Consider the following 21,259-nt stretch of genomic DNA (forward strand, 5'->3'; position numbering starts at 1 on the left):
TAAAGTCAGCTGATTCGTAGCAATTCTGAAAAACTCAATTTCGGGTTTAAGCCCCAAGTAAGCTGGTGAAACCACAAACTCCATTTCATAGTACATCCGTGTGAGCTCATACTAGAGATCTGGTTCTGTTTGGCAAATCCCAGCAAGTCTAACAACGTGGCTTACAACTTTGTATATTGAGTTGGTGGGAATTTTAGGGTTTCTTACCACAGGAATATAACAGGGACGTAATGATAGGCACATAAACAATGACAGTTTGTTTATTTTCTTCCTGCCACTTCTGTGTATAGCCCCTCTATTAATGGCTCCTGTCCTCGTATTGGTATTTTTAATTTACTCTTCAGAAGGATGTGAGCGCTTGTTTCACCACTGCTTATTATATACCCCCATTATAATCCCCACCTCCCTTGACAAGCTGTGGCTATTCAGCACACCTCTAATTACTGCAGCAAGAACACAAAACTGCCTGTGTGTGTGTTTTCCGTAAAGCCCGGCCATCGCTTTTAATTTACTGCTCTGTCTTCATCGTGTGGCCACCTGATCTGCGATGTGAACCGGATCAATTGTACCGTGATCTAAAAGGTCACCTCAACTGTGCTCAACGCTTTACTATATCAGCCTGGGTTTTGCATGCTGCCGCAGCTCACTTGCACGTCGAAGAACGTGATCTGTCACTGTGCGACCGACCTTGACTCCCATGCAACCATACGCCAAAAACAGGATGGGGGTTTAGAAATCGCCATCGAAGGGAAAGTTGGGAGGTTTGCAAACTAAAATTGCTATCTGGGGATTTTTATTTTCCTGACTGGAAGCATCACAAAGCTTTAATAAGGTGTTGCAAGGATTTGATGGGAAATATGATGGGATAATAAAGAGTTTGAGGGTTTTATTTGACCCCAAAATCAATTTCCTCTTAAACCCCTATATTCAGTTTTAATTGTGAGCTTGTGTGGTCTGGCCCGGAACAACCTCATCATCCTCCCCCCCGCCCCCTCCCCTCTCCCCTCCCCCCACCCACCTTTTCTCAGCACCATCCAACACATAGATCATCGCAATACACAAAGGAAACAAACAGGATGAGTGCAACATAATTGGTTGCTGTTATCTGTTCCCATCAGTCTATTTTTCATGCAGCGCTGCAGGGAACAGCTTCAGCCGCGAGAGTTGTCAAATTGTATATTAGCACAAATTCAATCACTGGGCTGAAGCGGCGAGCTTGCTGCCGTGTTGTCATGTAAACCCCATGATGATATCGCCTCGGCATTGCCTGGGTGTAACAGAGACATCACCATTACACAAACAGGCAGGAGAGGAAGTGTAGAACAGGATAAGGGTGCCTTTGATCTCCCATTTTACTCAATCAAATCCAGCTTAAAGCACGATCTCGCTTATGCTGAGCGCATTGAGAAAACGCTAGGCGCAAACAGTGATAGTTGGTGTCCAGAGCTGACACAGCTGAACTCTGCTGATGAAGATTGCCAGCAGTTTCTCACTTCCAAAAGGCAGCACTCCAGTCACAGCAGCACCAACCTCCCCTCCAAACTGACTCAGGGAAATTGGCAGCGACTCCGCAGCTTTTACAGGCTCTGGCAGAGGAGTGTGGACCTGGTGAAGGCCTGATAAGGATGATTTGAATTAAATGGCATTCGCTTTTGTTTTGATTACAGAAATTATAAATATCAGCGGTGACCTCCTACTTGTGATGCAAGCACTAAATTAATACAACGAAGCCTTTAACACAATGAGGCAGCCTGTGTTCAGCGTGACTCAATGATGCCCTCAAGTGGCGTCAGTGAGCCAGCTGCAGCTGAAGCGACGTTGCTCATCAACGGCAGATCAGAGAGACTTGACATGTGTGCCTTTGTGTTGAATCTTCAATTCATATAATTAGGGAGAAGCACTCAGAAACATCAGTAATTCTACCAGTATGCCCCTCTTCTGTGTCAGGGCTTATGGTTCAAAGAGGATTAAATTGCTAGAAATGTCATTGATTAGACTTTAATGTTACAGTATGAAAACCAAGCTACACATTTTCCTTGTATTTACCAGTATTTCTGAAAAATTCTACTTTTTCTGCTGTTTTGGAGTCCTAAGCATTTGCCATTGTGCATATTTGGACTTCTTAAAGTGCATTTATTCATTATTATGGCTATGCTTTTACTTCCTTTTCTTTCTTTTCTCCAGGACACAGTAAGTCAGGCATAAACTCTCTGCTGCTGGCTGTGCCCTCTGCTTTAATAACAAAACACTAGGATTACTACCACTTTGACAAAGCACATCTCCATGCAAACCGTGATGAGACGCTACACATCTTAACGAACGTTAACGAACGTGCTCACACAAAAACAAACTTCAAACGGCGCTTTACCAAACAACACTGGAAGCAATTATTAGTAAATTTAAAACCTCTAGCCTTTGAAAGTCATTAACTGCAATCGTAATCAGAAATTATTGTGTATTCATTGTCTTCTTTCATCACTAGATTGCCTTATACTGCACAGGAATAACAAAGTACTTCAAACCCTACAGCGCTGAAATTACAGGCTCTAAGAATAAAAAACATCTGAAATGAGACACTCCCTGCTGCTTAAATGGATACTTCGCTTTGACTCTTTGATTTCATTTCTCTAGAAGTTAACTTTACAATTGTAGATTACTAAAGAAATGTTCAATTTTTGAATGAAATGGGTCACTTAGGGGTTTGTGATTAAGGGAAAACAATCACCTGTGCTTTAAATCATCAACAAACCGTTGCCTCCATCACCCACACACAACAAAGAGGGAACTGCACAGCACCCACACACACAGAGACATGAAGCCTCTGGCCCTGAGCTCACTGCCCACTCCACAACAAAGTAAGAATGACAACTGCACTGCACTTTGTAATGTATATACTTTATATTTCACATACTGCTTTTCACATTAGGTATGTAGTTGCACAGCTCACTGTATAGGAAATTGTGTTTGTCTGCTATGTCATGGACCATGAGAAAAGATATTTAATGCCCGGCTCACACCAATGGAAAGAAGCTCAACCAGAGGTATTTACACAAAGTCATTTATTCAGAATCCCATCGAATTCACAAAAACACCGAAAATATTATCTCTTCCCTATTTAGTACAGAGGACAAGAGGGAGCACAGCTGGAGCAAAGAGGGAGTAGTATAATTACAACTTAGCATATTTACCTTACATCATATAATGTCATAAATAACCCACACAGGCACACAGTCACTAATTTTCACAAATACATTTGGAGAATTCTGTATTGTCATATTAACAATGCATACTGAAGAATTCCCACGACAATAGTCACTTGAATGTGTGGTTGAACCAGAAATCCGACAAACATCAGCCACTTTCATTTGGATTCTGTCTACTGACTTTAAGCCAGAACTAGTTTATAAAGTGAACGTGGTTTAGAGACAGAAACAAAGTCAATAGCGACCTCAGACGCCTGATGTGAAACACTGAAACATCAAATCTCCTGCAACACATTTTGCCATGTTATTACAAAAACTTTTTGTCCTCAAACCACAGAAACCTTTGATTGGTGTCCACAGTCTTTGAGGGTACAGTAAATCTACAGCAGTCCCATCCCCCAATTGTTATCACTTTGACTCAGTCCATAGGAGGCCTAGTAATGACTAAATGGTGCTGTCTCCTTCAACTCATGGTACCCCAGGTGGTTTGGCTCTGTGAAGAGACAGAGAGGGCAGTTAGGGCTAAGAAGTACCACAAATCTATCTCTTTCTGTACGTTACCTTCACTTCAAACACTCTTTTAGAGCTAGGGGCTGCTACATATCAGAATAAACCAAAAGCAAGAACTTGTGAGAATTGGTTCACTAAACACTTCATTTGAATTCACATCTTCCAGCTCTAACAAATTTTGGAGAAAGTGCTTCCTTCCTCAAATCCTCTTGGACTTGGCCTTATTTGGCATTAAGTTACAGTGTCTGTTTAGTGAGGACTGCTTATGCTGTGTAATATTCAGGATATTTGCTATTCATTTTCAAAGGCTGTATCTGCAGGCTGGAGGTCACTTAATAATTTTCTGCACATCCCATATGATGTAGATGAAAATAGCCACTAACAGTATGCGTTTGAGTGTGTAGATAAGTGTTACGGTACCAAGGCTCATATTCTCCTCCACCAAAGGCTTCTGCTCGCTGCAGTTTACGACTTTGCCCTGTGCCGCTCCCAGAATGGTCATGATATCCACCAGGTTAAGGTTCCCTTCCTCTCTGGCCTCTTCCAATTCCTCTGCCAGCTCAGTCGCCGCCTCTTCTCGCTCTTGGATCTCTTCTTGGCTGAGCATTGCGCTCAAGCCCTGCCCCGGGCTGCTGTTGCCAACCTGCGGAGGCGCCAGTGAGCACAATGCTCTCACCTTCCCGAAAGACTTGAGGTGTGCAACGTTGGCACGCAAGAAGAGCAGCAGGACGTTGAGGTCGTTCAGAGGGCAGCCGAGCTTGCGACGCCGGATGAGGTCAAGAGCCGGCAGGACCTCGTAGATGGAGAGGAAGGCGGTGTCCCAGACGAAGAGGCGAACAAGGCTGAAGATGACGATTGGTGCCAATAGGAGGTAGATGGCACCGTTGGCTACACTTATCACCTGGAAGACCAACTGGCCAATCATTTTACACTGAACTAGCTCAGGCATCCAGTTCTGGTCACGCAACATGCCGGTGCGGACAAAGCAGCTGAACTCGTCTTGCAGGAAGGCGGAGAGGTGGAAGTAGGCCAGGTAGAGGCAGGCAGCAGTCATGAAGGTGAGCAGCAGGAAGCCCCGCAGGAAAAGCATGCTCACCAGGAAGTAGGAGTTTTGTTTGCACTGCATGTATCTCTCCAGCAGGGGGTATTCAAAGTATCGCTTCCTCTTAGCCCTGCAGTTGGACAAGAAGAGGAGATTTAGCACAGATCTCTGCTTCAAGTTCACACACGCACATTCACAGCTGGGATCTACATGATGCAACCGCAGTCTTCTACTTTGGGCTACAAGGAGCTGCCTAACACAACAGCCTCAACAGTTCTTTTCTGAACATGAAATTTAAGACGGGAGAACATTGGAAAACCACATTTCCCTGCTTCCTTTCACAGGCTCGTATTAAACAGATCCTGTTTATTTGAAGCAGCAGTGACCCAATGCCCATTTTCAGGAATCATTAAAGTTTCATTCAATAATGTTCAATCTTCTGTGAGATTAAAGCAAATCTCATAAAATCAGTTTCCTCTAAAAGACTTAGACTTGTGTAAACTTGGCAGCATTGCATTTAACGAGACATAAAGCGCAATGAAGATTCTTGACACGGGCCAAAACTTAACACACGGGCACTTTGTCACGTCTCCCTCTCACCTGTCCAGCTCAGCTTGAAAAGTGAGAGGGTTTTTCGTGTTCTGGCGCATATCCAGGATGTTCTGCGCCAGTCGGATAGAGCGGTTGTACGACTTGTCCAGCTCCTCAATTATGAAGAGCAGATCCGCGCCCAGTGTGGGCATGACGAGTTGGCGCCAGATCAGAGCTGGGAGATACATCAGCATCGCCATGGCCAGGAGAGAGTAAGGGAACATCTGAATGGACAGAAAGGACACGCAGGGAAGATTTAAGAAAAGAGGATGGAGGGCGCAAAAAGATATATATACGGCTTTAAAAACTACTTTACACACATTTAGCATTGCCCTAAAACTGTCAGGCGCATTACTGAATGGCTCTAAACTGTTTGCAAACGGTTTGAACAAAAATAGCTACAATTGGGTCCCTCTAAGTGGGAAAAATAAGTCAAGCATTTTCTGGTTTTACCTTGTGCACCCACAGGGAACGCTCCTCAAAGTTTCCATCGCTGTCAAACTCGTGGTGCATGAGAGAGTCCCAGCAGTACGTGTCCACGTAGCTGGCCTGCTTCATTGTGAAGTTGCTGGGAGGGAAACAGCTGATCTGAGGCCCTGCAGAATAAACATTCATTGGATTATTGACCTTATACCAATATATAGAAGTTATGGAATTGGTAGTCTGTAGTACCTTTGATTAATCTTCATCAATTTTCTGATAAATGTAAGCACATATTCAGTGCTGGAGACTTGCTGCTACAGAAATAACGTCTGCACGTTCTTTCCCTTTCCGTCCCGAGAAATCATATGTTTCTGAATGTTAACCTGACATTTAAAAAAAAGTGGGTGACTCCTTTCCAAAAATTGAGCTTCTCCACTGTATATTTAGTTCACCTTGGTTTAACCACACACATACTCCAACCGCTTGAATCTCTGCTCCGCACCCCATCTGTCATCTCCCAAGGGTGCTCCACCCTTAAAGAGAGGGGATGGGTGTGCCCCCCTCCACTTCAGAGCGTTGCAAAGAGAAACATGGTGGTTCTATTTTTTACAAGCAACCTCCAACATCTGCCAAGTTTTCCGTAAGTAGAAACATGTTGCTACTAATTTACTGCCAAGATGAGAATTCTCCATCCAGTCCATCTCATTACAGGCGTCTGTTACATGGGGCCCATTATATAGGGCGTGCGTGTATATACATCATGTCTGTGTGTAATTTCCCTTCCATGTTCTAACATATTGATAGTTGCATTGAGAGCAGTAATGGCTGCTGAGGTTAGAGAGACATATATCCGTCTTAACATGACCAATTATACACACCAAGACATGGTTAAGTGGGAAAACGTTGTTCAGTTGCTGCCCTCAGCGTTGCACATCTCCACCCATTCTGTGTACTTATTCTCAGAGTGGCATTGATTCGAATCTAAATGTGTGTTGTGAATGTGTTTCCTGTTGTTGTACATGTTACATTTTACAAATCCATTTGTGTCAACTGTCAGCAGGCTATAAAACTTATTTAGTATGCTGACAGAGCTTAATAACGGCAACATTCACCATAGTTAAAACCTTGATTATAAGCCGATTAAGGCAATTTAGTTGATTTCTTTCTCCTCATACTCGATAATCCAAAGAGTCATTCATATTTGCATGCTTTTCATTTCAAATTCATATTTTCTTGCATATTTTCTTCATTGGAGTGCAGACAAATAATCTGAGTACAGTGTACAAATTCATTTAAGATAATTACTTAAGATATCTGTCATCACCATGTCCACATTTAGAGTTATACTTAACCAGAAATGCTAATTTATATGTAGGGACATTTTATTTAACATTATATAAATCGAAAGAAGATGTTGGTCAGCTAAAATATAAAGCAATTTCTCTCTACTTTGAAAATACATTTTAGCCAGGAAGTCAGCAATTACTTGCATTCCCAAAACAGAAACAGCATAATTGCTCCACTTGGAGTACAGTTCTTGGTCCAGTATACCATTTACTGCAGGTCTGGATCCAGAGTACAAGTAGACGCCAAACCATACACAGCTGATCTCTAGTTACAGCAATTATACAATACTGTATTCTTTCTGTTGCAAAATCAAGTGCACGTTTTTAAAAGTATTTTCCTTCTATCTAGTTCCCTTTCATCTTTTCTAAATGTGATGTCCATCCACAAACCTTCAACTAGACATCACGGCTTAGCTTCGAATTTCATTTTCTGTCAATCTTCCAGACTCAAACTTTCGTCCTCTGCACTCTCTCATCCTGTGCAGGGTCATGTGGAGGCCAAAGCCTTCAGTCTGTCACAGATCTTACATTCTGATACACACTCGTGTTCACATCAGCACACAATTAATAGCTTGTAATTCATCGAACTAACACAGAAAGGCCTCAGTCAGACTTAGATAGTGCCTCAGCTGCCTGTCTAAATAGAGAAAAATAGGTCACCACTTATTAGAAATAAGGTCATAATATATTAAACCAGTGGTTCCCAAAGTGGGGGGCCCGACCCCTAGGGGGGAGGCGCAGAGCGGGGGGCACAGAGCGGGACCGGAAGAGGAGCGATATGAATAAGTACCACCTCAGGTAAATGAATGAGGCGATACTTCTCAGTCTCGCTGCAAGAGAATCTGGGGGGGCGTCAAGAGCGCCCCCAAGACCGATCAGCCGTCCCGTATTGTTTTATATTGTCTACATATTATTTTGCATGTTTCCCCTTATAAGTCTGACACCAGCATGTTCTTTTGAATTAATTTATTCACTTCTATCTTTCCCCTTTGCCTGCATTCTTGCTGGTGTTTTCACCCCTGTGCGTTCTTTGGAGCGAGAGGCCCTAAATTCCTGCCACCGCTCCTATCTCATATTCCCACTCCCCGGCTCATGTTGGCAGATCTTCCTCATATTTGTGCTTCCTGGCTGAGAGTCCAGGTGCAGCTCAACCAGACAGCAGACAGCAGCGCAATCAAGCTCTGTTGTGAAACTGACAACCACGCAAAAAGGCAGCCAAGATCTATCGGTTCCACGCCATGTTCTATGCTCCCCCTCACCACCCCCACCCCCCGCCCCGCCTCCCCCCACCCCTCTCTGGATAATCAACATATCCTCTCATTTGACTCAAATAGAGTGGAGCTGCCACAGAAGAAGTTCGCCCTGTAATTACAGTGTGCCAGTGTTAGTGAACGCTGCTCTCAATCATCCCCCATGGCAATTAGTATCAGGAGCATCGTGCTGATTGCAGACCAGCTCAGGAGAGTTCGCTCAAAGCTTAGGGAGTCAGCTTCTTCAGATAAAGACATGTTGGCTGCTCTCGCCTCTTATAGCTCGGGCTGTAAACTCTGCTTTACATTCGAATAACCCTGTGAAATGCTATTAATGTCATTTTGATAAATAAAACAGTTTTTTCTATGGATAAAACAATTAGAACAAGCTGCTTGACCTCCAAAATGGCTGAATTTCATGGTAGAATCAATATAAACACTTGACCTATACTTAATTATTACTTAATACTTAAAAGAGTTTGTTTAGGATTCATATTTTGTCCAAATGGAACCGATAGTTTGCGTTGTTCTTCCATGATAGGTTATGTGGGTGTGCTGACCTTTGAAAGTGTGTGTAATCCCATTTCTGCTTGTTGTTGCTGTTCATATTTAAACCCAGCAATGAAATGGAACACTCTCAGGTGAAATGAATCAAATGTTTTACAGCAACCTCTTATCTATTTATAGTCTAAACCTTTCAGTTCACTTTGAGTTAAAGGTGAGCCTGAGGGATAACGCAGCATCTCATCAAGAACACTGGAGTACATACTGTATAACTATAGAAGGACACAAATGGAATATAAAATGAATGTCCTCAAATGGCAGAAACACACAGCTGCTCACCCAGGGAGACCTCACGGGCGAAGGCCATGCAGACAAGAAGCAGTGGAAGGCCCACAGACACAAACTTGATGACCTTGTCCAGGGGAAGCTCCAGCTCGAGGTGGTTGATCCTGTTTACCCCGGAGCCTTCCTGCAGCAGGGCATCAGACAGCATGGCCTGAGCCGCTGCTTTGGCGATCGACATTTTCAACACCTATCAATAATAAGAAGGTTTTTATACCAATCTGCACCATATACACAACACACCTTTCTCTATCTTGTCATTCCTGTCATGCCTCATTATATGTGCCATGTAATAAGAAAGAGCCGTCCATAATCAAGGCAAACACTGCAACAGTCCCTTTACTTTTACCTCTGATAAAAAGGAGCCTAATTAAAGTTGCAATTAACATAACTAGAATAAGAAATGTATGACCCTCTTTACAGACAAGATGACAGCCGTCTTACCTCAAGTCCAGCTTTAGTGACACAAATGGGAAATCTGTTTGCAGAGCCACCAAGTCCTTCCAAAAGTCCACATATTGTTGGAAACCTTCTTAAATATTCAAGGAGGGCCTTTGTAAATGAGAGGTTGGATCTGGGCTGGACCAGGCCGAGCCGGGTCTGGGTTTAATTACAGAGAGGACATCTGGGAATATGTAGACGCCCAGATGGCACTGCTAACAGACCACCAGTTCTGAATGCTGTGCCGTGTGTGTGTGTGTGTGTGTGTGTGTGCGTGCTCTCCTCTGGTCCACCCTTCAGTTGCCCATGTTGTGGAGCACCATGGCTGTGGCCCACTTCAAACAAGCAAGCCGTCGTCAGTGGCTTTTGCCGCCTCTGTCATTCCAAGACTATTTTTACTAGCGCTCCAGCCTCAGAGCTGCTGCTATAACTAAGATAACTGCAGTGAGACTGAGCAGAGAGTAACGTTCGTTTCTGACTTTTGCAGTCATTGAGTTGTGAGTGTTTGAGGAAAAACATGATTAACAGTAACATGGTAGGATTGAGGGGATGTGACATGTGTGCGTCTGTGGGTGTAAGAGCTGCACTGTGGTGAATCTGAAGTTATCAAAAGGAACACAAATGATACATAAAGACTGAATAGTAAAGTTACTTTGCCTACAGGTTAAAGTTGTTTTGAGTCAGATCCAGTCCTGGTCTCCACTACCTTAATTATAAATGCCCAATATGGAACCTAAACAACATGAGAGTTGTGTTTTCAATCGGTGTGTTTGTTATTCAGCAGGATATCTTAAAAAATAATACATTACTGCAGATAGATAGGACTTGAATTGAGAATTGAATTGGATCCAATTTTGAAGGAGTTGAGGATCTTTCAACATTGCAAGATGGCGTATTTATTGACATTCATTTTAGTTTCTAACAACAAAGAAGTTCAAATTAAATGATAGACAACCAGCTCGTGTGGTTTAGATTTGAAGGAAAATATCCTCTCAGGCCGGGGTCACGTGTAGCTAAGGTGATGCCAACTCAAAATATATGAAATAGTTTTCAGTAGTTTACTTCTATTGTGGTATTAATACTTTCAATTATTTGAAATTATTTGATTATTTCTATTTCCACTGGAAGTACTGCAACACCTTAGGTTTCCACAGTAGATAATTACATCCAACATTCATGCAGTCGATTTAAAGACTGATGTTATCTGGCTTGTTTTGTTTTTAAATGTATTAATCATCAGTCTGAACCTGCTGGCCTTGAGTGAACCACTGAGTTAGAGGCAAACAACAACCTGAAATAAATTACCCGGCAAATGATTTATGACTTTACAGCTCTGCAGCTGTAACTAATGCCACGTGATAAATTAAAACGCCCACCTTAGCAGTGAAATACGTACGTTTCTATACTCACATTTCTTCTGCGTTTACAGAATGTTTTTCACTGACTCGCTGAACAAGTCCTGAACAAAAGGATTCTTTATTTTAGAGTTTAAATTTCCGGGAACATTTGGCATTTCTTTCAGATTGAAGAGAAGCTGCACATTATTTCCTCAGGGTTTTATTCACTAATCCTGTCTTTATGTGTCACCTATTCCCACTATAATTTACAATTCAACCCCGCGTGGCCGCTACAGCTCAGACTTTTGCTCCTTATTCGAAAAGAAAAGCCGTAGCTGAAGGAGGAAATAGCAGGGAACTCATGTTTAATAAGTTTTACCGCAATTAAAGTTTGACTTTTCGGGGGCAGAGGATAGGGTAAGGATGCAATTATACACAATGGATGGTGCTGAGGGCCATGTAGTTGGCATAAAAACAATACATGGGGATTGTGCCGCGAACACCCACAGCAGTGATTAGTGTTTTACCAAGAGGCAGAACAATCCACATTTCAGCAGCTGAAATAGTGCTGTGGAAAGCTTTGCTGGTTCTTTTATTTATCATTACAGACTAAAAGGTGGGAGAGCATTTGGGCGGGCGTCTTCCAGCAAGAGCAAATCATAGGGCTGAGCAATAACCAGCGGGTGGGAAACGAGACATGTGACAGGAAAATGAGGGAAGTTAAACCAATATTTAGACCGCTTGCTCTATAATCTGGAAATATGTTACAATGTACCAAGGTCGGAGAGGGTTTGGAGAAGTCACCCATAAGTTTTGTTCTTTTGCGAAAACGTCGTAAATAGTCCCGGCATGCTTTTTACATCACAACAACCCTGGCAGGGAATGTTCATCTATTCTATTGTTTGTGTTTCTATTTGTGTTTCCATGTCCTGCAGTTGTGACCAAAAGCGTTGGTACCCTTGCATTTTTATTCAAAGAAGTCCTGAAAAGTGTTAGACGTAAAATATGTTTGGTGATTCATACATGAGGATACAAAATGACCTGAAAAGTCATGAGAAATAAATGTAACTTAGTGACACTTCAAGTAGACTTTTTCTTTTTAGATCATTAATCACAGGCATCTTTAATTTTATAACCCCTCATTCTGGCATCTTAAATGGAAAAAAAGGTGTCACTTGACTGTTTTATGGCACTGTGTGTATCACACTAAACACAGAATAGGGATAGGAAAGCAGAGAGAGTCCAAACATGGTCAACGTAAAGGTTTAAAGACCACGTCCACGGCCCCCGATGTTCCTGTGACTGTGACCAATAGTATCAAGACGTCAATGGGGGAAGACTGGCCCGAAATTAAAGGGAAAGACTCTTTGAGAGTACAAACCTTCGGAACTTCAAAATGTAGATATTGACCTTAAAGGACACCAGCTGTTAGCCAACTGAATGAAAATGTTGACAAGTATCTTGGCACTCCGGTCCAAATTCCAACAGAATTATTGCTTTTTGGTAAATCACACAGACCCCATGTTCACACAAAATAAAGATCAAAATAAAGATAAAAGAAGAGAAACTGCTGTGAAACATGAAGGAGGCTCAGTGGAGTTCTGCGGTGGCTTTGCTGCCTCTGGCACTGGATGCCTCAGATCTGTGATGACATCTAAACATTATCAGGCAGGTCATGGGTCCCCCAGCAGGATAATGACCCAAAACATACCTGAAAAAGCACCAAGACTGGATGACAAGAAGAAAACATTCCACCACTCTGAAGTGTACAGCTTTAAGTCCTGATCTGAATCCCACTGGACATCTTTGGAAAGAGCTGAAACTGGCAGTTAGCAGAAGAAAGACTGCAGCAGTTTGCTCAGGAGGAGACGGACTAACTCCCTGTGAAGTTTACCAATTTGTTTCAAAGATACAGAAAGTGCAGTTATTGTCTTGAGGTTATGATATGGAATATACATAACATTAGATTAGAATTAGACATTAGATATTAGGGAAAGATCTTTTTTAACTCTGATTATTTTGTTTTTTCTCCACATTGAGCCATAAAAAAACATTTGTTTTCCTCTGTTGAATGCTGATTATCAAATCCTTTAGTTAGTTTCGCCTGTGTGAAAGTTACCAACATTTTCTCCTTAAACATTCATAGCATGACTTCAAAATCAGTACCTTTACATGGTTTAATTATTAAAATTGGTCTATTGAAACACAATAGATTATGACAACAAAGCATACAAATGAAATAGAAATATCCCCTATTGTTTGTTTCTTGCTCTGGAAGATCCATTTATAAAAGCAATCGAGAAAAAGAATATTAATGAGCAACACACTTCACAATGAACAATCAGAACATTCAATATAACATGGTTTTCTTTTCTAGACAGCTTCACATTAGAAACAAGTGAATCCTTTTTATGTGGCTGTGTTTTTAGTACAAAACAAGAGAGCTGAAATAGTTTCACAGTTTCTTCAAAATCCTTCACATAAAATTGAGCTCCAGATACCTCCAGGAACTCAGTTTGTTTTTTTGTCCTTTCCTTGTTTTTTTTTCTTGAAATTGTCTTCTTCTGTGAAAAAAACGTGCCAGTAAATGACATTGTTTCTGTCAGTCTGGGATCCCAAAGTCATCGCTTGTGTATCCGTGCAATTTCTCTCCTCGCTGAGATGTCAATGAGAAACTTTTTGATCCGGCGGCGGCGTTTAACAGGCTTTGTTTTTGTGACGAATCATCCCTGGTCAGAAAAATTCACAAGAGATCGATGGCTAAAGTCAAGTATGTGCATGACCACCAGCGCCCCCATTTGTCAGGAAACATACTGTGTCATCATCTTTGTCACTGCAGATCCTTGAGCCGACTCTCTGACTCTCCAAACCAGAATAAATATGCAAACCGTCAACACCAGAATGCAAACATGAAAAATCCAATATACATACTTTGTGCAGTCAGTATACACTGGTTTACCACAGTTTGTTGTTCATAGAAGAAGAAAAACACGGTTCCAAGAGACATGCTTGGAAAACCAAAACGCTGCAGCAATGGTCAGTGTTCGATGAGTAAGAAAGTCAAAAGAAAGTGTTGTCCAACCTGAGAACCTATGAGTCATTAAAGGTGTGAGTGATGTACCAACGATGGAAGCCAACATATACAGCCTTGCACTTATTTGGACAGCGTTACATTTTGTTCCCTTTTGGCGGTCTAGATTCTGTTATGTGTCAGTTTTAAAGGGGTCATATGTTCTGATTTTTACTCGCAAGTCTGTTCTGATCTGGTCTTTCCAATACTTATAGATAATGCTCCTTTGCACATGAATCTGTCATACTGATCACTATTCAGCATGTGGAAAAAGGTCTGGAACTGGCCTCTGTGACGTCACAAGGGGTCCCTTCAAGTTGGTGATGGTGGCGATACAAAATTAAAACTATTCTTTGAAGTTGTGAAAACTATTCTTTGAAGTTGTGAAGGTTGAATTTGACTTAGTTGGCTTTTTAGTTGCAGTTTTCAGCACCAAGACAGCAGTAATCAGATGAGTTTACCTGACTCTGCATCTTGCCTTCTACAGGCAGGAAAACCTCCAAAAAATGTAGCTCATGCAAAAAATAACTAAATTTGGTGCATAAACCCGGCTAGATTCCCCTAAAATGTACACAATGATCAAACTCTATTCTCACTTTCTTTAGCACTGGTGTGCACAATAGGTGAAAACCTACACATTTAAGGAACTGTCTCTTAAAGCACTCCCTTGAAAGACCACTCTCCTCTAAATCAGGCCTTAAAGGGCAGCGTATATAGAATTGCAAAACACTCGCTAGCCACTGCATCCAAACCCTCACTCACTGCCCTTCTGCTCCCTTAGTACTTACAGACTAATCAGAAAAGAAGCTTTCCACATGATACATTTCCTTTAATTGTTGAGCGCTTCCACTCATACGATTGGGCAGCTCCTTTAATACATTGTCTCTCCTTGTGTCAAGATGTCAAAACATTTAGACGTAGTTCACTTAGTGTTGTTACGTTACAGAGGCAGTCAGATGTTTCTCACTGTGCAAAGAGTTGCAGCATGTCAGCACTCCTTCCAATTCACATCTTATCAACACATCCTCCCCCCTCGACATTTACTCCATCATTTCTGTAAGAATTTAAACCGTCTGATCTATCAAAATATATTCGTGTCTCTCTCACGCAGCTTTACATTTATCACAAAGAGCTTTAATAAAGAAGGAGATAAACGTCAAACCTCATCTTCTCGTCCGTTAACTGTTCGTTACAAATGTACCCAATTTAATACTGACAGTGAGCCTTTTAATGTCTTAACCCATTTGCTTTCATAAATAATGAGCCTAGAGTAAAATGTGCTGCTATCCAAATATTTATGCAAAGGCAGGTACTACTGTGTAATGATACAATATATATTCAGCGTTAAAGTAATATTTTCTGTTTCTAAGTGTAGTCATGGTGGTGTCAGAGAGTGTATTGTGGCTCTGCAGAGAGTCTGATGAATGTGTAGAAAACCTAATATGCCCTTAAATGCCCTCAAGCATCATTAACATTAGAGCTGTCCTAGCCGAGGTCCTTTATTACTCCAGTTCCTCTGTGTGCTCCATACTCAAATCTCTCCTTCCTCCTCCTCCTCCTCCTCCTCTACTGGCCATCTGCCTCCCTCGCTCGTTTTCCTCCTCGCCGTCCTCCTCGTCTTCCTCCTCTTCCATCCCCTCCTCCTCCTCCTCCTCCTCTTCTTCCTCCTCCTCCTCCTCCTCGGTGCCGTCCATGGAGTCGTCTGCTCCCAGCATGGCTTGCTGCATGGCCAAGGTGGCCGAGTCCGACGACAGCGGCTGGAGACCGTCCATGCCCAGAGGGTCTGTGAGGAGTCAGACACAAGGTCCACAAGTTAGATCATTCCTGTCATTTGAACAAGGAGGAAATCGTGTTATAAGGATAAACTCTATATAGTCCACTGACAAAGATTGCAAGTCTTTCTTAACAAGACATGTTGAAAAAGTACAAATTAGAGAGTTCCCCTTCCCATACAAATACAACCGAAAACTCCCATGCAGCACACACAGCATGTATCGCTGTAGTCACTGAACACACAACAGCTACAGAACCTACAGGCCAGTCTTTTCCTAAACTGATAATGATGATTCTTTCATTGATTCCTGTGCTCTTCATGTATTTCCTTCACCGTGGAGCACACAGGTAGTGTTCTATTATTGTACTATTAAGTGTTTTCTTGTCACTGCGGGTGCACATTCTTTCTTCTTTACAGCCTTGTGTGATTCATTTTTACTTCCATGAAGGAGGTGATGCTTTTATCCAAGTTTGTCAGCAGGAAATCAATTACATTTTGGTGAGTTTGTTGAAAACAGAAGATGATGTGACTTTGAGCCAGATTGCTTTTACGCCCCCCTTCAAAACATAAGAAGCCAGATAGGACATTTGTCAGCACTTAGCCCATTGCTCAAGTAGTGAGACATCAATTGTAATGAAACATAATGTTCCAGTTTGTGTGCACTATGATGGACTGTGACCAGGTGCGATCTAGTGGATTAAAGTATATGATCAGATATTTATGGTGTCGCTGAACGTTTACACATGAAGACAGAAAGATGCAGCTACGACCAGCTTAGATGATTCAGCCATATTGAATAGTTTTCAACCGTTTCAGGTATCATTCATTCATCTGCAATGCTGTGGTACAATGGATTTGTGTGATAAATCTGATCTTCACATCTGAATTTGAGGTAATGATAAGAGTTTGGCTCTATGTTTGATCTATAATAGATAATGACAGATAGGAATCCACAAAAAAAAACATGATGTCTTTGAGAGGTGAGCTTTTTACTCGTTAAGTTTGTGGTTTTGAGCCAACACAGTGCTGCTGCTAGTTTATCTGATTGGACCTAATTGCGTTCACCAGGCAGCGCCAGGTCTAAATTAGCTTCTGATTTATGGCCAGAAGGAAAACCAGCAGGACTCTGAGGGACTGAAAACCACAGGGAGATGAGAATACAGAAAACAAAATCACCCATATGTCCCTGTTAGTTCACCTGCTCTGGAACTGCACACAAACACTTCAGCAAACAGATGGCGATAGAGAAAATGAGAACTTGAAGATCTAAAGCTAATTTGTAGACAACATTGCCTGATTTGTATGTCACTCATTATTTCATCATAACTGATAACAAAATCAATTCTTGAGCTAGTTCTTCAGGAACAGTTGACTGGTCAATGTTGTGCCTGAGCCGCTCCCACACAGACTGCAAAGTATGGATGCTGGTAAAACACTTGGACACTGGCCTCATACTTTGTGGGTGTGTTGGTGTGTGCATGTAGGTTTTGAAATTTTGGGAATGTCCAACACATAAACTCTACAGGGAAAAGTACAAAAAGAATTCAAGTCATTTAAAGTACTCAGAGGTTTTAAAACAGATTTCTTTTAATATTTTTTTATTAATGAACTCTGTTATGTTCAGTTATGTATATAAAGTAAAATTTCAAAATAGTCTGTGCTCAATTGTTTCCATGGCACGATTGATCTTCATATGCCAAAAGCATGATTTAAGTGCTTATTAACCTGACATCTAAGTGTGTCAACATACATTAGGACTATAAGAATTACAATAGGACCTTATTAGTGTTTCCCAAAATTAGGTTTAGTTCCCCCGAGGCTGTTCAGTCTAATTGTTCCTCAGCAACATCGATATGCTGTTGCTGTCATTGCTCTTGACTGTATGGCAGCAGGGGAAAGATATAAGTCTCCTAGCAGTGGACAGACTTTTCCCTGTCCACACTGTTAATGATCCCTTTACCTGTGACAGCTGCAGTGTTGAGATTACAGGCACAGAACAGTCAGTGGGTGTTCAATTTATCCCTTTAACTAATGTTTCAAAACTGACATGAAAACAGTGGATATCTGGGCTGACGAGACACGATCATCACTACTCCTTTATGACATCATTCTAACAGATGCTTTGACTTTAAAACTAAATACTTCCTCCAAGCCACTCTGTGGACCTTTTCACAATGTTGATATTCTGAACAGAAGTCTTCCACATGGGTTAAAATAAAGACTAAACAGTGGCATCTACTGGTTAAAGTTTATACAGCAATGCTGCAAAAATGAACTACAAAATCCCATGTACACAACAGTGGCTTCCAACCAGCTTTTACATGTGTTCTATCTTCTAACAAGGCGAGTTTTGTTTGGAACTTTTTGTCTGGGAATCTGGACGTCATCTTACTGTCTGAGTTGTTTCCCGTTTGTGATCTGTGCGTCTGTAGCACTCCAGCCACTATGGAGTCGGGCCAGAAGCGCTGTGTGGGACGGTGCTGGGACTTCATCTTCTTGGCTTTTGGAGCTGGATCTGGGTTGCTCGCATCCAGCATGGGTTGGAGAATGCGCCTGCGAGCGTTTATGAACCTGGAGACAGGGACCGGGATGAGACCAGAGGTGTATAACATGCATATACATCAAGAGCTTGACATTTTTATAATACAGATCGTTCGTGTGATATAATCATATTCGGGACTTTAGAATATAATAGACATCTTCATCCACTGGTGAGCTAGAAGCCTAAATCAGGACAAACACATATAAGAATGTTCTCTGATGTATTTGATGTGTATGGCCAGCAGATGGCGCCACAATGCCGTAAATATAAAAGGGAAGCTCCTGCCAAGTCAAGCTCAAGCTCAAGAAACAAAGTTACACAGTAGAAAACAGAGCCGTGTCTTTATTTCTACTGATGTGAGAACATTACAAGGAGATAGTCATCTTACCAGTTGTTCACTTGTAAAAGGGTTAAACTTGTTTGTCCTGCAATCTGTCGTTTCTCGTCTTCTGTTGGATATGGGTGCTAAAAGAAGAAAGAAACACTCATTGTTTTCCAGCATGTTCCTGTACCTCCTTTTTCACATCTTATTTCTTTTTTTTTCTCACTCTGTATTCTGCTCTTACATTCCAAGACCGACCAACTCAAGAAACAAAACAACTGAACTCTGTCATTGTCTGCTGCCTGGCCTTCTGCAGCATCATTCTTCAGTCATCTGCATCCAAAGCTGCCACTTTAACACCTTCCCACCTCCAACAAATGACCAGTTAGTACCTATTTTTCCCCCTTCCTCACCATGAGATGCTGAAAGAGCCAGGAGCGCATGATGTTGGTGGCATGCTTGGGCAGGACACCCCTCTTATTCTTGGACTTCTTATCATCGCTGTCCAAGAGGGAGGACAGATCCACGTTTACCTGGTCAATGGATGCCAAGAAAGGAAGAAAGAAAGAAGGAGAAAAAAGGAGCAGTGGTGGAGATTGGTTATTGTTGCCACGGAAACAAAGGGAGACTACCAATTACCTATCTTTTTTCTGTGGCAAGGGCAGAAACACCCCCTCAAGTGTCACCATGGTAACTGAATTTGAGTAATGATACTTAAAATATATAAAAGCAGCACCCCTTGACTATATAGAGACACAAGGTCAGCTGTCTGAATATTATGGCAAAGAATTTAAAGAGCTGTGATAAAACACAAGGGTCAGACAGTCTTTCAGTCAAAAGTTAAGATTTTGGAGTTTCATGGTGGATCGGTGGGGACGTGATGCAAACTGCATGACTTGATGTCGAGTTGAAAGTCTTCATTAGGATGTTAGTGTTTGGAATCACAGTGAATGACAGGATGCTTCAGAATTTGGACGGTCAGAGTCACGCACACTTGGGTGTGTGCAGGTATTTGGTTCGGTTTGGTTTTGCTTGTGAGGACATCATATGCCACTGGTCTGATGGGGACATAGGGATATGACGCTATTTTGTCATTGTAATACATTACAAACGTCCCAAAAAACTTCTACCTCTAACATGAGTTCAGGTAATAAGAAGCCAAAAAACAGACTAATCAAAAAGGGGGCTCGTGCAAAAAGATTCCAACAATGCAAAGTACATGACATACGGTGAGATCCAGTGATGCTGGAAACAAATCACAGGAGTTTACAGGCAAGTCAGGCCCTCCAAAATGCATCCTTAACCAACAAGTTTGTAATGTCTGTGTGGTTAGCATGTGCCAGCAGATAACTCCACTATGAGTACTGGCTTAGATTTGATTCTAGGGTTTTACACGGTTTTATGTGCACGTAAGTCAAGCTGTAAACTGTATTTAGTAATTTGTGTTTATATTTTAGGTTTCCCTTTAGTGCTTTAACAAGTAAAGTAGGAGAAATTGATTCACCTGCAACAATCAAAATCTACAACATTAACATTCTTAAAAATAAAAATGTTAAAGAATATAAAAAATAATCCACTTAATAATATATTTTGATTAGCTTGCTGCATCATCACCATGTAGTCACTTCATACATGTAACGTGCAAATCTAGATATTCTGTCAAAGAATTGATTCACTTTATACTGAAGTAAATTGATTGATCGTTGGCTCAGTTGAAGGATATGCGATGCATGGATGACCCTGCAGGAAATGCCATCGTATGTGAATGTTTTCTAAAATATACGTACAAGCAATGCATGTATACTGTCTGTGTGTGTATTTGACTGTGTGTGTGTGTGTGTGTGTGTGTGTGTGTGTGTGTGTGTGTGTGTGTGTGCAACATGAGTGTGTTCATTTGATTGTTGGAATAAACACAGTGTTGCGAGACATGCATACAATGTGAAACACAAAGGCAAAAATGAGCCATTCTGTCATTATGTGCAAAGAGCTGTATACTTCGTACTCTGAACACATAAGCATGTTCAGATGTAAATTCAAGCATATGCACCCAAACATTCACACAGATATCTTCACGTTAGTTCTGCTGTTTGTGTCAGAGAAACAGTAAAGGTCCTTCAGTGATTGTAATGACCTATTCATGGCTTAAGTCCTTTGAATAATTGGAAACAATCATTAATTTTATGGAAAATGTAGTAGCGGAAAGTCACAAGCAAGGAATCCCTGCTGACTGGGAGATAAATAACAGTCAAACATATACAGTGTGTACCCTCTCGCACAGACATGCTCAACCCCCAAACCCCCACAACACCAATAAATTCACATCCCCACACACACACACACACACACACACACACACACACACACACACACACACAGATTTCCCCCCACACAAAACAGGACTCATTACAGTTGCAGCTGGGTGTCACGTGGATAACCCTCCTCTTATCCCCCCTCAGCCCTGGGAATGTCTGTTCCGGGGGAAAGCGGGGTTGAATTAATTGGCGGCACCAAGCTCAAGAGTGTGATTACTTCGGGCTTGTCGGCAAAGTAGCGACGGGCTGT

At 41.8% G+C, this 21,259-nt stretch overlaps 2 protein-coding genes across 3 annotated transcripts in view; both read right to left on the minus strand.

Moving 5' to 3' along the window:
• Positions 1-3,060: 3,060 nt before the first annotated feature.
• LOC143009159 (pannexin-3-like) lies at positions 3,061-9,710 on the minus strand. 2 transcript variants are annotated; one of them, XM_076161173.1, is made up of 6 exons: positions 9,656-9,710; positions 9,209-9,401; positions 5,800-5,942; positions 5,356-5,570; positions 4,134-4,885; positions 3,061-3,696 (listed from the first exon to the last, which is right to left on the minus strand). In XM_076161173.1, the coding sequence occupies exons 2-6, from the start codon at positions 9,390-9,392 to the stop codon at positions 3,638-3,640; spliced, it is 1,353 nt and encodes a 450-aa protein (XP_076017288.1). In that variant the 5' UTR covers positions 9,393-9,401; positions 9,656-9,710; the 3' UTR covers positions 3,061-3,637. The 2 variants fall into 2 exon arrangements, with proteins under 2 accessions (XP_076017288.1, XP_076017287.1); XM_076161172.1 differs by lacking the exon at positions 3,061-3,696 and having other exon boundaries at positions 3,715-4,885.
• A 3,509-nt stretch (positions 9,711-13,219) lies between these two features.
• The window catches only part of LOC143009158 (homeobox protein PKNOX2-like), an 85,228-nt gene continuing 77,188 nt past the window's right edge, over positions 13,220-21,259 (minus strand). Inside the window, exons 9-12 of the mRNA XM_076161171.1 lie at positions 19,111-19,230; positions 18,764-18,840; positions 18,226-18,404; positions 13,220-15,842 (exon numbers count right to left, since the gene is read on the minus strand). Coding sequence (XP_076017286.1) covers positions 15,562-15,842; positions 18,226-18,404; positions 18,764-18,840; positions 19,111-19,230 — 657 coding nt within the window. The 3' untranslated portion in view covers positions 13,220-15,561. The remainder of the gene's footprint in view (positions 15,843-18,225; positions 18,405-18,763; positions 18,841-19,110; positions 19,231-21,259) is intronic.

Source organism: Genypterus blacodes, unplaced genomic scaffold, assembly GCF_046128005.1.
Source record: "Genypterus blacodes isolate CSIRO-AG114 ecotype Tasmania unplaced genomic scaffold, CSIRO-AGI_Gbla_v1 ptg000111l_1, whole genome shotgun sequence".
Lineage (NCBI taxonomy): Eukaryota > Metazoa > Chordata > Actinopteri > Ophidiiformes > Ophidiidae > Genypterus > Genypterus blacodes.

Excerpts from the sequence above, each read along its gene's own strand:
- LOC143009159 (XM_076161172.1), bottom strand. The coding sequence starts at position 9,392 with ATGTCGATCGCCAAAGCAGCGGCTCAGGCCATGCTGTCTGATGCCCTG. Across the intron at positions 5,571-5,799 it reads GTTCCCTGTGGGTGCACAAG|ATGTTCCCTTACTCTCTCCT; the intron begins GTAAAACCAGAA and ends CTGTCCATTCAG. Across the intron at positions 4,886-5,355 it reads TTTCAAGCTGAGCTGGACAG|GGCTAAGAGGAAGCGATACT; the intron begins GTGAGAGGGAGA and ends GTCCAACTGCAG.